Below are 15,521 nucleotides of genomic sequence, written 5' to 3' on the forward strand. Positions count from 1 at the left end.
ATTTTTTTTATTTTTTTTCAAAAGACCCATTCCCTCTAGCTATTATTTATGATTTGCAAAAGGCCAAATGATAAAAGCTTTGTGTGCAGTCAGTTTTATTCTGTTGTTTTCATCGTTTCGTGCAGAGTGTCCTGTCTGGGTGGCCTCCCTCGAACATATTTCAGACTTTAGTATCTCTTATCGTGATTGACCTGTGGATATGACCATGAGTGTGATTTCTAAAAAGAGAAGTGATATGACGCCGTGCACGAGAGAGTATTTATTCAAAATAGGAGTAACTCGTAGCCACAGGCTGAAGCGCCTATTCTGCCACACTGCTTTATTCTCAGTGCTGCTGGTTTCAGCCTTGTGAGGCTCAGCGGTACTGAGAAAGTGACAACATGATCCGTCTCTGTTCACCGTCACTCGTGCAGCAGCCCTGCCGCCACTAGCACTCAAAGGCAGCAGGCTCTCAGAGGTCATAAATAACACAGAGCCTCAGTGAACATAAAGGTGAGCCGCTTCACCACCAGGTGGAAATGAGCCGTTTTATTGGGACGCCGTATGGTGTCCGTAAAATGTGAGTGGTTCTCGCTGGACTTTTCTCTGTCATAAAGCCGCGCACACACATTTTAGCCTTTGTTTTTCCCCTTAATTGCATTGACTAATCATCTCTTATAGCAATTGTTTTTGAGGGATAATATTTTATTAGAGTTTTATTGTTTGGAGCCTGTTGGATAATGTTAGGATGTGTTCTGAACTTAAAAAAGTCCACTTAAAGGGATAGTTCACCCAAAAATACAAATTCATTCATTATCTACTCACCAGTATGCCAAAGTCCAGAAAACTATTTTTGAGTTTCAGGGTTAAACAGTGCTGCAGCCAAGTCCAATACAATTCGTCCCTGCTACCATTGGCCTCAACTATAGCATCATAGTAGTAGTCATAGTAATAGTTCCTTTGTGTTGGAAACACTATACAGCCATAAACACAAGTCTGAACCAGTTCTACGTCAATAGCTGTCCCAGTGACATGGGGATCTTAATCGTTTTGCATGGAAAGAATCAGGAGACTTAGAGTCCAGTACACACCAGAAGAAGACAACCTAAATTTGTCCTGCCAAGGCCAAGGAATCACATAGGTGGGACTGTGTATTTTAAAATTACTGCTACCTCCGCCAATGAGGTTGTTTTTTTTAGTCGCCACTGAAATCATGCTTGGTTTAGTTTTTCTTCCTTGTCTGTGTTGTGTTAATTGTCGTCACGTCTTGACTGTGTTTAGAGCAAAGTGTGTTTCTGTTAAATAAATAAACGCATACTGCATCAATATCTGTCGTGTTATTAACAATTTATAGTCCGACACTTATTTATGCGTTCTTCTTTTATTGCTGATCACTGCTATATTTATATATATATATTACCAGAGGTCCCTTTCACATAAGCTGCTACTGACAATCATGAATTGTGGGGCGTTTCTTTCTTTTTACCCTGGTTAGGTAGTCTGTGCTACTTATTTAGTCTGCTCATAGGACACAGAAAATCCCTATTCAGAGTTTGTGCTAAAGAGTGAAATGAAAGAATATCATTATCCTTATCCAGTCTATTGCCATTTGTTTTTCATTCTGTAAAAGGGTTTATTGCTCTGAAAAATAGTAAAATTGCTGTTTTTTTACATTTCATTTTTACCGTTATGTTATTTAAAAAATGAAGTTTACCAAATGATAAGTATTTGAGATATGGCTTTAATTTATTTTAAACAGTTTTTAACAGCCATATTAAGACGTCTAGTATATTAACACTTAGTTGCATTGAACAACAAGTTCAGTGATAAATGAACCATCTTTCTGAACGTTAACATTCATTCTGGGCTTAGCTGCCGGAAGGGTTTTGGTATCTCATTGTTCTGGATTTTGCAGTGATGTGAGTTGTTCAGTTGTGTGATTGGTTGACCGCCCTTGAATACAAGAGATTGTGAACAGTGGGTCAGGCTTTGGTTTGGCCCAGTTTAGGTCTGCCGGGACAAATTCTCCCCCCTCTTTCCAGGAAGTGTTTGATCCTATCAGTGTAGAGATGGGTAACAGGAAGACGCTCTATCTAACTCTGATCAATAGTTACTTATCATGTCTGGGAATACCTGAGTGACAGATACAAACACACACAAAGATACACACACATACAATTTCATGCAGGCACGCACACAAACACAGACGTTTTGTGTTTCTCAGTCTGGCTCTTGGACTGATGCCACAGAGATGCCACTCCCCTACTGACCATGACCTTTCAGGAAGGGACAATTCAAAATAATGGCTCTTTGGCTTGAAATTTAAGTATTTATTTGCCAAGTGGAGTAAAAACATTTAATTTGACTTAAAGACAGGAGGATTTAAAGTTAGATTTAGGTTTTGGTGATATGAGTCGATGGCAGCAGAAACACTTGTCCCTTTGGAACCAGCGTCTGATTATTTTTAAGTCAAGTAACGTGGTTATCGGCTGACAGGCCAAATAAACAAACTCGGCTTGAACTTTTTCTTTCCTCTTCACACTGTCATCCATTGTGATCTTTACTGACAGGCCAAATAATTTTTCTGGGATTCAAAGACTTTTTCCTACTTCCCCCTCTACAGGGCAAAGGAATATGAGACGTCAATGGAGGCAAAGACACAGATCCCCGAATCCCCGTACAAGGCCAAGTAAGTGCTTTCTGTCTCACAACTGGAAAATATAAATTTTTCTTCATCTCAAATGTTTTACTCTAATTGTTAAAAAGCCGTGTTTTAGTGCAGCTACTAATGATTATTCTTAAATATTTTTTTTATCTGCTGCTTATTTTCTCAATTAAGCATTTGTTCCGTAAAATGCTAATTTCACAGTATCACAAAATGCAAGCCGATGTATTCAATTATATATCTTTTATTCCGTCCAACAGACCAAAACTCAATATATTTAGTTTCATATCAGCAAATCTTAGCATTTGAGGCAGCTTGGAACCCAAGATTACCAACTGATTTAAAATTAATAATTTGCTCTTGCACATTCAGGTTGCAGCGCCTGGTGAAAGACCTGCTGAAGCAGCTGCAGGGCCAAGACAGTGGCCAGTGGGCCAACAACAAAGTGTCTGGTCTGGACAGAACTCTTGGAGAGGTCTCTCGCATCTTAGAGAAACAGGTAAAGCAACAATCAGATCACATAGACTGTGTGATTGAGTCTAGGGTCATTTGAAGCTCTTTCAGCAACTAACAGCCAAACGCTTCCTGTGCACACCAGCACACGCATGACTTACTGTTTACAGTGGCGCACGCATGCCCAATGATATGCATGTTCATGTGATATGCGCTCTCAGATGTGTTGGATGGGGATTTAAGCTCATATGGAGCGAAAAGCTTATGTGAAGAGTTTGTTTGGAAACGTCATTTTCAAATAAACACATAGTTGTGTGGATGTAGCCTCAGTTTCCTACTTTGTTGCTTTGCTGTTGACTCAACAGTCTGCAGCAGTGCACAGGCCGTGCCAGCCCTTTGGCATGTCTCTCCTGTGAGAGTTGTGTTTGGCTGTGGCTCCCTCTGTCTCACCTTCCGAATGTAGAGTATCCCTTACTCTAAACCAATGTGCCTTTGGTTATTGGCTAACGAAGACCAGATCAACTGTGTTTTCAATGTCCACATGGTACCAATAGAGGAGCTTCCTAGCACGAGAGCTTGCATTGTCTCGTGTCTATGTGGTTTGTGCGACTCAGATGTCACTAGTTTAGACAATGGTAAATTGGATTTCCAGATGAAATGCACAATGTGATTGAACAAAGGCTTGGAAAATAGTTTTTTCAGTGATTTTTTTTCTTACACTTCTTTACAGCTGCATACATATATATCATTGTCACCCATAATTGCAGACGCTTATAACTGTAGTTGATTTGAAACATCTGTCCCAAAGGTTGTGTTGCATTGTGTTTTTTACAGCAGAAGTCACATCAACTTGAGAATGGGGGGAGGAATTAAAACACCTGCCACTGTGTTTATGATGAGGAGAATATACAGCCCACTTCCTGTAATGAGGCATAAATTTCCTGTCAAGTTGTGGTTGGAGCCATCATAACATCCCACTGTGCATGCCTCTGGGTGTGAGGATGGCGAGATTATGGTGTCCCATCAGTGACGAGAGGGACGGCCGGAGAGGCTATTACCGAATTTCCCCAGAGAGCCAGAGGAAGAAGTGGCTGAGGTGGGTGGCACAGCATCCTGTAAGGAGAGAGGAGGAGGCCAGTGTGATTTGAGTAGCTCACAAGCTGTCACTACATGAGGGCTCCTCCCCTCAGCTCTGCATACTCCCAGTGGGAGGTCAGAGGTCAGCGGGTCATAGAGGAGGAGGATGAAGAGGAAGATCACGGTTTTGTTGGGGTGCCTTGGGCTTTGTCTTTTAATTCAGTTTAAAAGCACGTTCTTAAACTATTTTGTCCAGTCCTGCTTTACAGGCTTCTTGTATAAACAACCCCAAAAGCTGTGATTGGCTAATGGGGCAGTTTGTGGAACACCTCCCTCGCTAATCCCTGCACAAAGTCAAATAAATAGAGTCTCCGTCAGCATGGCTGTCTGGCCCCTGAGTCACTTCAAGTCAGGACCGTTTGGATTATTTGACCTAACAAGCATCTCTCATGTCATTGACTCACCTAAAGATTTGTTTTCCTCCTCCGTATCTGATTCAGTCTCCACTTTCTCTGCTAATTTCTTAGACAACACCCTCCGCACTGCTGTTTGGGTCCCAGCCCCCCACCCCCACGTTTTCCCCTGCTTTCTAGGCTGCGTCTAGACTCTGACCTCAGTGTGTTTCTCCCTCTGTGGCCTCTAATGGTTTATTTTGTGTCAAACCAGATTTTTTTCTTTACTTTGGGTGATTGAGAGGACCAATTTTTCTCAGTGTGTCCTACTTTTCTTTTTGCCACACACTTATGTGATTAAGGTGTGTATTTATATATTGCCCAAAGTGTTTACCCCTGCTTTTGGTTAAAATCTACTAAGAACAAGGGCAACTTGTATGACAGTTCAGCTTAACCTAGTGCTCTGAGAACCAAACACTGCAGACTGTCTGAATTTGACTTGTAGTGTCAAGCATTATGAGTGGTCAATAAGACCTGAAAAGTACTATGTAAATAGAGTCCATTTAACATTTTCCTCTGCCAGCTATTGGAGTCGGGTTGGGCCAGGAGAAAGAGGACAAGCTTAAAGGCGGAAAAGCAGGATAACTGAGTTTCTTGCCTTGGCCTTTAGCAGAGTGAAGCCCCTTTTTCACTGGTTGAAAAACCCACTAGCATCTGGCTCTTGTCTGCAATGGGATTGGATAAAATCTGCATTCACTCCTGGGTCAAATGACATTGCAGTAGACACAGGTTTTTATCGTCTCCGTCTCCAATTGGCAGTGATGGAAACATGACACCTGGGTGAATGTTCAAATGTCTTTTTCTTCTTTATTTTGGCAGTTGGTACTGACGCTGTACTTTTTCTTTGTGACGTTATGACGTGACTTAACTTCGAGAGACTTGGCTTATAAATAGCCATGAATGTTTGTGTTCTTATTGTTTTTTTTTTTCATCTTGGGAACAGTGTGCAACAGCAACTATTTATTTATTTTCCCCAGACCTTGCAAGATTCAATACTGGCAAGTCAGTGAGCTGAGAGAGCCTCTCCATTTCTTGCATATTTGTGACATCAACATGAGTTACCAGGGGAAAAAAACAGAACGGAAATATCTCAGGAAAAGGATTAATTTGGCATTCAATCCAAAAAAAAATTGACAGAGACATGAGCGATCCAACTTTGAATATGTTTATTAATTAGTTAATTTATGAAAATGTGAATTTTCCTTTTTTAATTTACACAATGTTTTCACATCATAAAAGTACATTTTACTTTACTTTGAATGTACAGGCTGACCCAAAGAAATTTGGTCAAAAATAAATGAATGAAAAATCATTAGCAGTAACATGACACTCCTTTGGCCTATGAAACAGTGTTTTGGGATTACACTGCACATTTTAAGAGATTAAAATAGATTTTAAATTTCTTTTTTATACTTTTTTAACCTTTTTTTAAATAAATATATTTTTAAAATAAAAACAGCATTACAGCACAACAAAAAAAAACAAAGCCTATCAAAGATTTACATCAGGAAATGTGGTCTCTTTATAGCACTATTTGATTTTTAAGTCCACCCAAAAGGTAGGGTTTACAGTAAAGGGAAGGCAAATTAAAGTTTTAACAGTCAGGATGAGGGGTGAGGTCTTTCTTATAAAATAACGGCTACATTTGCACCTCCTGCTCTAATTATTATAACATTTTCTCATTCTCTGCTGTGATTTCTTCTCAAACAGTTTTTCTTCACCTGGAGACCAATAGGAAGGGAAATGTTTCTATGATTCTTGGTGCAATTGTTTACAACTAGAGGCTGTCTGTGGTTTCTGTGGTAGGTTGAATTTTGCACCGCACTGGCCTTTGATTAATCTTGGTTCATTTAACAGAATAAACAGAAGTTTGCAGAGTTATCCAATTCCATGTTCGCCCTGCACTCACACAGCGCTCTAAATCATATGCTAGTATGTCACGTAAACACAAGTTTATACACAATGCTAAAATGTTTATTCCAGCAGCCTTGTTGTGGTTTCCAGTCGACTCGGCCCTCAGAGCTTTGTTTACCACTCTCTAGCTTTTCTCTAAGACTGTGTAATGATGAAACTCGTGTGAGGAGAGCATGATCTGTCATACTCTGCCATTGTTGGGTTATAGTTGTGAATGAGTGAACTTGTGACTTGATGATGCAGATCAAAGTTGAAGGCGGGCTTAATGAACTCTGACAGTTGTTGTCCATCTGTTGGTGTGGCAGGACGAGCGTGGCTGTGCCGTCCTCTCGGCCTTAATTAAAGTGTCTAGTGGGAGGAGACTGCAAAGTGCAATCTGGCCAGTCTGCCGGTCTGCGGACACTGTCACAGGAATCACCAGCTGCTTCTGCTGTTCTATCAGCTGGGGTAACAATGGCCACCCTGGACAATAATTGGATAAGATTCCCCCTGTTGTATAATTCACGAGCCATCCATCTCACTTGTGTTTTAATGCCCAGCCCTTGGTGCTTTCTTCCTTTCTTCCTTTCTTTCTTTCTTCTATTCGTTTGTTCTTTCAAGGGAAAATTAGTTTCTGCCACTGCTGGGTTGTGACCACACACAGACAGAAACCTTTAAAGTAACACACCGACATTTTGGGAAATGTCGTTGTTTGCGGTCTTACCCCAAGCCACATGAATTTCATCTGTCAGTACAGACACACTTTAGGTCTGGAAGTAAGACCACAAAAGCAACTTAGCACCTGTTTTGCAGGATAAGTACCAAGGCAAGTGAGCATTAATTTGACTTTGCAGTGTGGAATTTGTGTAGTGATCCTTTCTAGAGTCAATGGCTGAGGAGGTGTCTCTTTGATTCTGTACTTAGTCGCGTGATACACACAGCCAAAGGCTATCATCACCATGCTAACACACTCACATTTACAATGTTAACATCCAGCCAGAATAATAATCATCATATTCCGTCTTAGATAAGCGTGCTAGCTCGCTAACATTTGCTATTCTCAGCACACACAGAAAAGCTTTATCAGGGGATTGCAAAATTTGGCTAGAGGCATCTTTTGAGAAATATGAACATTAAATTATAGAAATATCTCAACAACTATTGGACAAAGTGGTTCAACCACCCAGCTAACCAAACGACTTCTCTACAATTGAACCTATGTGCTCTTTAATTTTGTCAGGCTGAAATCCATTCATGTATACAACCAAGAATCAAACATTGTGACTTCACTGACCGAGCGTTTGAGTTGCTGTGTGCATCTAGCACATTTCCCCTTGCGTCCATTCTTTGAGCTAAGGTTGGCTCATTGCATAATAAGGTAACTCATAACTCATCTTCTTCAGGAAAGTCGGCAAACAAGTTTATTTCCCACTGTGCAGGAGTGTCTCTTTCAGAGCACTGGGTGGAGGATCTTTATTGTAACTGTCTCTGGGAAATGTAGTTCATGAGGTTTGCTGCTATTATAGAAACAAAAACATTGTTTCATCTTGTTATGTTTGTATGTAAATTTGGCTCACTTTGTATATATACTGTCACTGTAATTATATACAAACATGGTTTCTGTTGCCCTGCATGGTTAGGTTTGTAGAAAGGGTATAACATCACCACATGCTTTTCCACATGCGTAGAAAGTCACAGCACAAAGATCAACATTCGCAAAGCGCCAAGATATTAACATACAGAGCAAGCCTTTAGTTTGAGCATTATATTTTCAGAGAAACTTGTGACCTCATGGTAATACTTTGGTGCCATTTTAGTTATCTGTGGTCCATTGCATGCATAGACCACCTAAAGATAGTATGTCAGGTAGTTTGAACTTAATCCTCTGAACCGGTATTGTTCAATCATCACAACAGATGAATCTGTCAGCAGAGCAGAAAGGCCCTGACTAGCCAAGGAACTCTCGCCTGCTTTTCTCAGGAGACAGCCAGGACCGGGCAGGTCCCAGTTACCCCCTTTAATACCGTTTGATAAGCTGCTATGAAAGAGCTGCCTTTTTTCATTTAGCCTAGAAGCTTTTAGGTTGGTGTGTTGATGGGAGGGTTAAGAGAGGGGTTAAGCCAAGCTCACTGACTGAGACCCAATTGATTAGGCAAGGACACTGCTGGCAATGTACAGAAAGGAAGTCATAATGAGATTTTTATACAAACACTGCTTCAACAGACATTTTTCATTATGTTGAAGGTAAAGGGTGTTTGACGTGTTTGTTAATGTTTTTGTTCCAAACCCCAAATGATTGTCGAGTGCGTCTTCTCTGCGTGTGCGTGTGTGTGTGTGTGTCTAACACCGGAATCGAGGAGCAGTTACCTCAGCGCCGGGCAGGAATGACAGATGAAGAGCTTATCTGTAATTTGGTAAAGCGCTTCTCTCTCAATGTGTTCAGGCTTGTTGGCAACTTCCCATCTGAGGAACAAAAGCGCTGTGAAGTGGCTGGGTGCTGTCACAGCAGAGAGGAGCCTGTAACCTCTTTCTTCAGGTGGAGGAGTGACCGCGGTGTAACACGGCCGTCTGCAGTTGCGCGAAGAAAACCCTCCATCAGCAGCTCCCCTCCAGCTCCTTTTCCTCCCGGTCGACCCAGGCACAAACATGCCCGACAGTCAGCGCTCACTCCCGGCTTTGTACTTGTTGATTTATAAGACTCTGTAGCAACAGCATCTGACCTGCTGCCAATTACTGTATCATCACAGGAGGGCAGGACCTAACTATTTACATGTGTTCATAAATCTAATGCGCTCGTATGATGTATTTTACCTCACTGAAAGTAATTTATATATATACTATTTTCTTTTGGTATTTCAACCGAGAAAAAAAGGGGGAAAAAAATCCAGTACCAATGGACTGAACTTGAAGCAGAAAATAGTAAAAATAAATACTTTACCCGTTGAGGTCAGAAAATGACCTTTATTACAAAGGAAGTCGAATGAAATTTTATTTAGTCATGTTACCATTGTCTGTAGGATTATAGTAATATTTCCTTATCACATTATTATGTGGAAACATTGGGTCCATTTGGTTTAGTTCATGATAGACTTATAAGCGACTGGGGTAACACGCATCCAGTGTCATGTGTAGATTAACTAAAAAAGTGTCGTACATCAGTTCATTAAAACGGATTAAAATGGTCAACATACGAGCTGACCCAAAAGTGTCAGGAATAAAACTAATATGACATTGAAATATTGTCATAATTGAACTCAGAAAATATTGTCAATGCACGACTTTGAGATGATCAAACAAAACAAATATGATAAAAAAAAGTCTGCTATCAGCTAAACACTTTTAGATCTGTGAAATGAGCTCCAGTGAATGTGACCAGGATTACATGGCTCTGTAATCTGTGTAAATGCTGACACAACATGTAGTCATGGAAGTAAGTGTAGAATCGTTCTTACCTCAAAGGATCTAATGCATTTTCAGTTCAGGTTTGTTTGTAATAAGAATCTAGTGTTTTTCAATTCTATCCTACAGACTATTTCTCCTATTGTTTGGTTCTTTGTTCGGCCAAGTGGCCTTTTCTCAGTCTCACTTACTCCGCGGTCAATCCGTCGAGACCACCCTGGCGCTGACTGGAGCCTGCAGAGCATTTGCCTTCCCCTGAAACAAGACTGTTGTGGGGCGGAGTTGGGTTGTGCAATTTTGAGATTAAACAGGAATACTTTAGGGATCACTTTGTTTCAGGTTTCAATCCCCGGGCCCCTGTAGGAGAGGGAGAGCGGTCCTCTCCCTGGTGAGAGCCACATAATCCCCCCCGTCCAGTCGGTGGCTCGCTGTCCCCTGACTGTACCTCTGCTTGTCTGTCTGTCCTCAACAGAACAATGCGGACCAAGTTGCCTTCCAAGTGGGCGGCGGCCTGTCGGCTCTGGAACAAATTCTGCATGTCATCACTGCTGCTTCCACACCCACTGCAGTTCCTCGTATTCCTCTCAAGTGAGTACCGGCGCCAAACTGAAACATGTTCATATTCATATGATATAGTGATACATGTGATCTTAGATGTTTTATCTTTCATTTAATTCTCAGCTCAACACAAAAAGTCTGTTGCTATGCCCTAAAACGTATTATCCTGACATTTTATCAAGTTTACGTTTTAATCCAGCAGGGTGAGCTGTCTCTTTAGCCTATGATTCGGAGAATTGGATTCTTGGGAATACTGACCACTTGTTGTTTTAATTGTTGTGTCCTGCTGATTTTAGCCATGGGTGATTGTGGTCTATTGGAGTCTGTTCATATCTAATTTTAGGTTCAATGTCAGCAGTGGAACAGGTGATTTTTCTTCCATGACACAAACTCTCTGTGAGCGGGACCTGCATGATGACTCCACTGTAAATACACATTGTCTTGGGCAGGGTTATTAGTACTTTACCCTGAGTGCTTTAGTGCTTTTATTTGTACCCCTGCTTTGAGCATGTTTACATTTTTTGCTCTCAGCCGAAGGTTTGTGGGGTAAGAAATGAATTATACTCATTGAGATAAAAAATAAATAAAACATATTGGATTAACCTCAGGATGAAAAATGCACTGTCACAAAGATGAAAACGAGCTGTCTTCATAGTTCATAAAAAGTCCACTGTTTTCACAGGAAAGGGACCAAACCTATCAAACAGCACACAAATCAAATAACTGTAATTAACCTTACCTAACATCTCAGTTATTGTTGATGAATATCAGCCACAGTTGTGGAAGAATAACAAACAAATTCAATTTTGTTTAAAACACAGAAACACTTCTGATGACTGCATACAGTCTCATCTGGACTCCGCTGTATATTCACAAGGTCGTGAACAGCTGTTACACTCACTGACTGTATCCTTTCTCTAACCTCACCGACAACATGTTGCTTTATTCCCAATTTGATAATGTTTATACAATTGCACAAAGCGAGTCACTGTTTATAGTTGCTTCATCTCAATAAATACACTCAAAATCCATCAATAAAGTAGCTGCACTGCCTGTCTAGAAATGGAAAATATTTCCATAATCAATTTGTGTTATTTTTTCTTTGAAAACGCAAAAAGCACAAGTGTCCCATCGATCATTTATAGTGCTGAGTATTTTTGAGTTGTGGGCTTGACGTTTGCATGGCCTGCCAGTAGATAACCTTAAAGAGGCTGCTACTACTCACTAGTGGGACTCTGTAATGGACTCGAATGGCCTTGCTCTCCCATTCATTAGCATTTTCTGGACTCTGAATCTCTGCTAATGGACAAATGCTTCTTATATTTATAAGGCTTTTAAAGGGCATCACATGTATATTGATTTTTTCCGTTACTCTCTTCCTCAATCATTGTAATCTAAGGGAATTTCAAAAAAAGACTTGGAAGAAATGTTATCATCTCATATGGTGAGACTCTACTTGTGCTAAGCGTTTGTTTGCCGAGTTTGTTGGCGCATCGGTGCATGACGTTGTGTTAGCTCAAGCGCAGAATTCCTTCCTTGGCTTTTAAGACATCTTCTTAACGGTGGCGATGTGATGAAACACGAGGTGAAGATTAGGCTGATGTGTTTTTAATCCTTCTCCACACTTCTACAATCCTACTCTGGAGTCTGTTATAAATTATTATAACGAATGGTCTTGACGTAGCTCATAAGTAAACTTTTCACGAGGCTGAACAAGTTCCTCTGCAGAGGAGTTTTACACAAGCATGAGATTAACACAGTGACACAGACACACAACAGTATATCCAAGGACTAACAGGTTATCGTAGCTTGTTTACATTTGAGCTGGATACCTTGATTCAGGTTTGCGTTTCACTTTCATACCGCTGGACCCTCGGGAGCTTTGCCAACTGAGAAATGATCAGCAGATAAGCCTCTGATGAACATATCAGCCTATAGCAATATTCTCATTCATCCTGACAATATATATACTGTGTGCTGTACGCTCTGTTTGTTCTGTACCTCTCCTCATTCACTTTTTTCTATTTTGGAAACCATGTAAAATGCAAGAGATGTCGCACTTAAACCTTTCCTTTCAATTCAATTGTATTTGTATAGCTGCAATTCATAATACACATTATCTCAAGACACTTTACATAGAAGCTTGTGATGAAGCTCAGTCGGGTCAGCGAGTCATTGGCTGGTGACGAAATGCAACACAAGGACGCAGCCCAGCTTTCAACTTATCACTATCCGTCATCTTGATGGCTGTGTGGCCTAATGGGCTGCTATACAGACGCTAGCCCCAGAGTGCGCTGCATTATCTGTTTACAGTGATGCTGCTGTATTGATCTGCTCCTCCTACCAGATGAGCAGAGTGATTTACAAAAAAAAAAAAGGAAGGCAGCTGAGGAGATGCTCCTGCCGTATCTCTCCCCAGGGAGGCTGATTCCATCTTGTTACCATTATATTAATGAGCTAATTCCTACACCAGGCTCTGCTAATGTCCTGGTGTAACCCTGTGGTCACTGGAATGTCTAGATCAGAGTTTATGCTGCCACTCTCATTCACTTAAGCAGCAGAGAGGAAATCTCACAATGCACAACAACACCTCAAATTTTAGCATGTCATTTCTTAATAATGGAATAAAATTAACTTCAAATTTCTATTGTGAATTAATGTTAGTGATTTTGCTCTGTAAATATTCCAAATTCAATTTGCTTAGAAGATTTCTCAAAAAAACGAATATTTGTCTTATTATTTTTGAATGAATAAATTAATTTACAAATCCATAATCCATGTTTTTTTTTGTTTTTTTTAATTTAAATATGAAATCACACTTGCCAACTGCAACAGTACCAATAGTATGCTGCTTATAATCCTTATTATGTAGTTGAAGCAGTTCTGGCTCAAACTCTTCTAACAAGTGAGGACAGTCAATTAAGGGCACAACTTTTTGAGTTTTAATTTTTGTGTGAATGGAAGAATTTTTTTCACTTAAAACCTACAGCTGTTTAAAAAGAAATGTCAAGGTTTTATTTGTCCTGTGGCTTCTGTTTTCCAATAGGGGTCAGTGGAGAGAAGAGAGGAACAAAGACTGTTACAGCTTTCAAATCTTCCTTTAGCACAAGTCTCCTGCATGGTCCTAGCTTTCAGAGACCAGAGGCATTCATATTTGAGTTGCACAAAATCCACTTTAAAGACTTTATAATTCAATGTTTTGTGCAGTCGTTAATACATTTCCCTGGTTTTCAAAAGGCAGAGCTATGAAGAAGGTAACTAATCGTTACCTTCATGTGTTAACCCAATTTGTATTTCCACTTCAGTCTCACATGACCTGGTGTATCCTGTGAACTCAGATCTGTTACCACTGGTTTTATTTCAGGATGTTTTCCACCATTTAAAGCCATGTGTGTGTGTGTGTGTGCACGCACTCATGCTCCTGTGCATGATGGTGTGTGACGGCTCATCAGATTTCTCCCCCTCCTCATACCTGGCCACTGTGGCACGACAGCCAGTAGAGTAGATGTCTTAGAAGCACTCAGGGTATCAGAGAGATCAACAGCAGAATCAAATTAAATGTCATTTAGATAGCAGTGAATGAAGGGTTTGTTTGACAGAACAAGGAAATGGATTTGCTCCTCACCTTTTATTTTGGCTTAGGATTCTTTTTCTTCCCCTGGACACAAATTTACCCTGTTTAGGAGGCAGGGACTCAACCTGATCTGGAAGTTGGTCCGATTTCTGCAGCGTCGCTCCAGTCAGGCTTGACTGTGCACATAGGAAACGAACAGAGAGGGCGAGAAATGTGAGCCTCGGGTTGAGGAGCTCCGATCTAGGGCCTGATAACTCAAGGCAGTGACAAAAAGCATAAAGAGTCTTTTACATGTGTGTCCTGTTGTCAGCTCAAATGAGAGTTTGCTACTTAGTACAATAAATGGCTTAATGTAGAAGGATGGTCAAAATCGATAACCCCTTATATCTCTCTTACTCCTTGTTTGCAGAAGTCCAGATTATTTTTTAGCCACAAACCGTCTTTCCTCATATTGTTTTTAGTCTTAATATTCTGGTGTTACAAGCTTTAATGTAGAAGTGTTTTGCATCCCCGACACACCCACCCCCAAAGCCTCAACCTTATTGTGTGTTAGCCTGTTGGCCACCCAGGCAGAGACCCAGAGGGCTGAAAGGTGGCGAGACAGGATCAGGTGTGCTCCATCCCTCTGCCTCTTGGGCTCATTTCTCTTTGGATTTGAATGGCTTTACAAGTAAAATGGTATTCCCTGGCTGTGTGAGGTTAAGCTGTGTAGTGGAGGTGTGCAGATTACATCGCTCATTATTTGCCTCCCACTTTCTTTCTCAATTTCCCTTTTTTTCAAGTTGGCGTCAGCGCCCACTTGGAAGTCCACCAGCTAAAACTCATGACAATAGTTTAATGTTTTTATGTTCAAAGCAACCAGGTTCCTAAAGTGACAGTGCAGCAGGTGGGTGGAGATAGATGGCGGCTGTGGTCATTTTAGGAACATGTGAAGCACTATCTGTGTAATATAATAAGTTAGCCCTATAATGGTGTAGGTGGAAGAATGCTGCCTGTTTGGATGGAGGGGGCACGTCAAACCCTGAAACATTTTTGTGCAACCTGAGACAAGCTGGCATGGCACTTCACTAAATTGTTCTGCAAAATCTTTGACTGGAGCTGTCATTGAGGGGCATTGAGACAGAGAGATTCCCAGAGAGGGCGGACTATCAGGTGTCATGCTCATCAGGCTCAATTAGGTGGGAGGAAACCAAAGACAGATCACTGTGACGGTTCATTGTATGAGCCGGTGTCGGGGCATAACTCAAACATGTCTTTTTACAGGCTCCTCATTTGTTCAGAGATGACCAAAGACAAGCCTGATTAGCTGCATTACAAAGCAATTGCATGGCCATTATATGAGCAGTTGACTGAGTCGATTTGTGAAGCCACAGGGCCACATCTGTCCTGCCAAATGATTTAATTAGAGTATGATAGTCAGGTTTATGGAGAATAGATATTAGATAAACAAATTTGCATTTCCCTAGTTATA

General features: G+C 40.9%; 1 protein-coding gene across 3 annotated transcripts in view; it reads left to right on the top strand.

The window, feature by feature from the left end:
• Positions 1-15,521, top strand: part of scaper (S-phase cyclin A-associated protein in the ER) — a 58,395-nt gene that overhangs the window by 23,857 nt on the left and 19,017 nt on the right. For all 3 annotated transcript variants that reach the window (XM_053427785.1, XM_053427782.1, XM_053427783.1), the window contains exons 21-23: positions 2,603-2,668; positions 3,017-3,143; positions 10,391-10,506. In XM_053427785.1, coding sequence (XP_053283760.1) covers positions 2,603-2,668; positions 3,017-3,143; positions 10,391-10,506 — 309 coding nt within the window. The remainder of the gene's footprint in view (positions 1-2,602; positions 2,669-3,016; positions 3,144-10,390; positions 10,507-15,521) is intronic.

This window comes from Pleuronectes platessa, chromosome 7 (assembly GCF_947347685.1).
Source record: "Pleuronectes platessa chromosome 7, fPlePla1.1, whole genome shotgun sequence".
NCBI lineage: Eukaryota > Metazoa > Chordata > Actinopteri > Pleuronectiformes > Pleuronectidae > Pleuronectes > Pleuronectes platessa.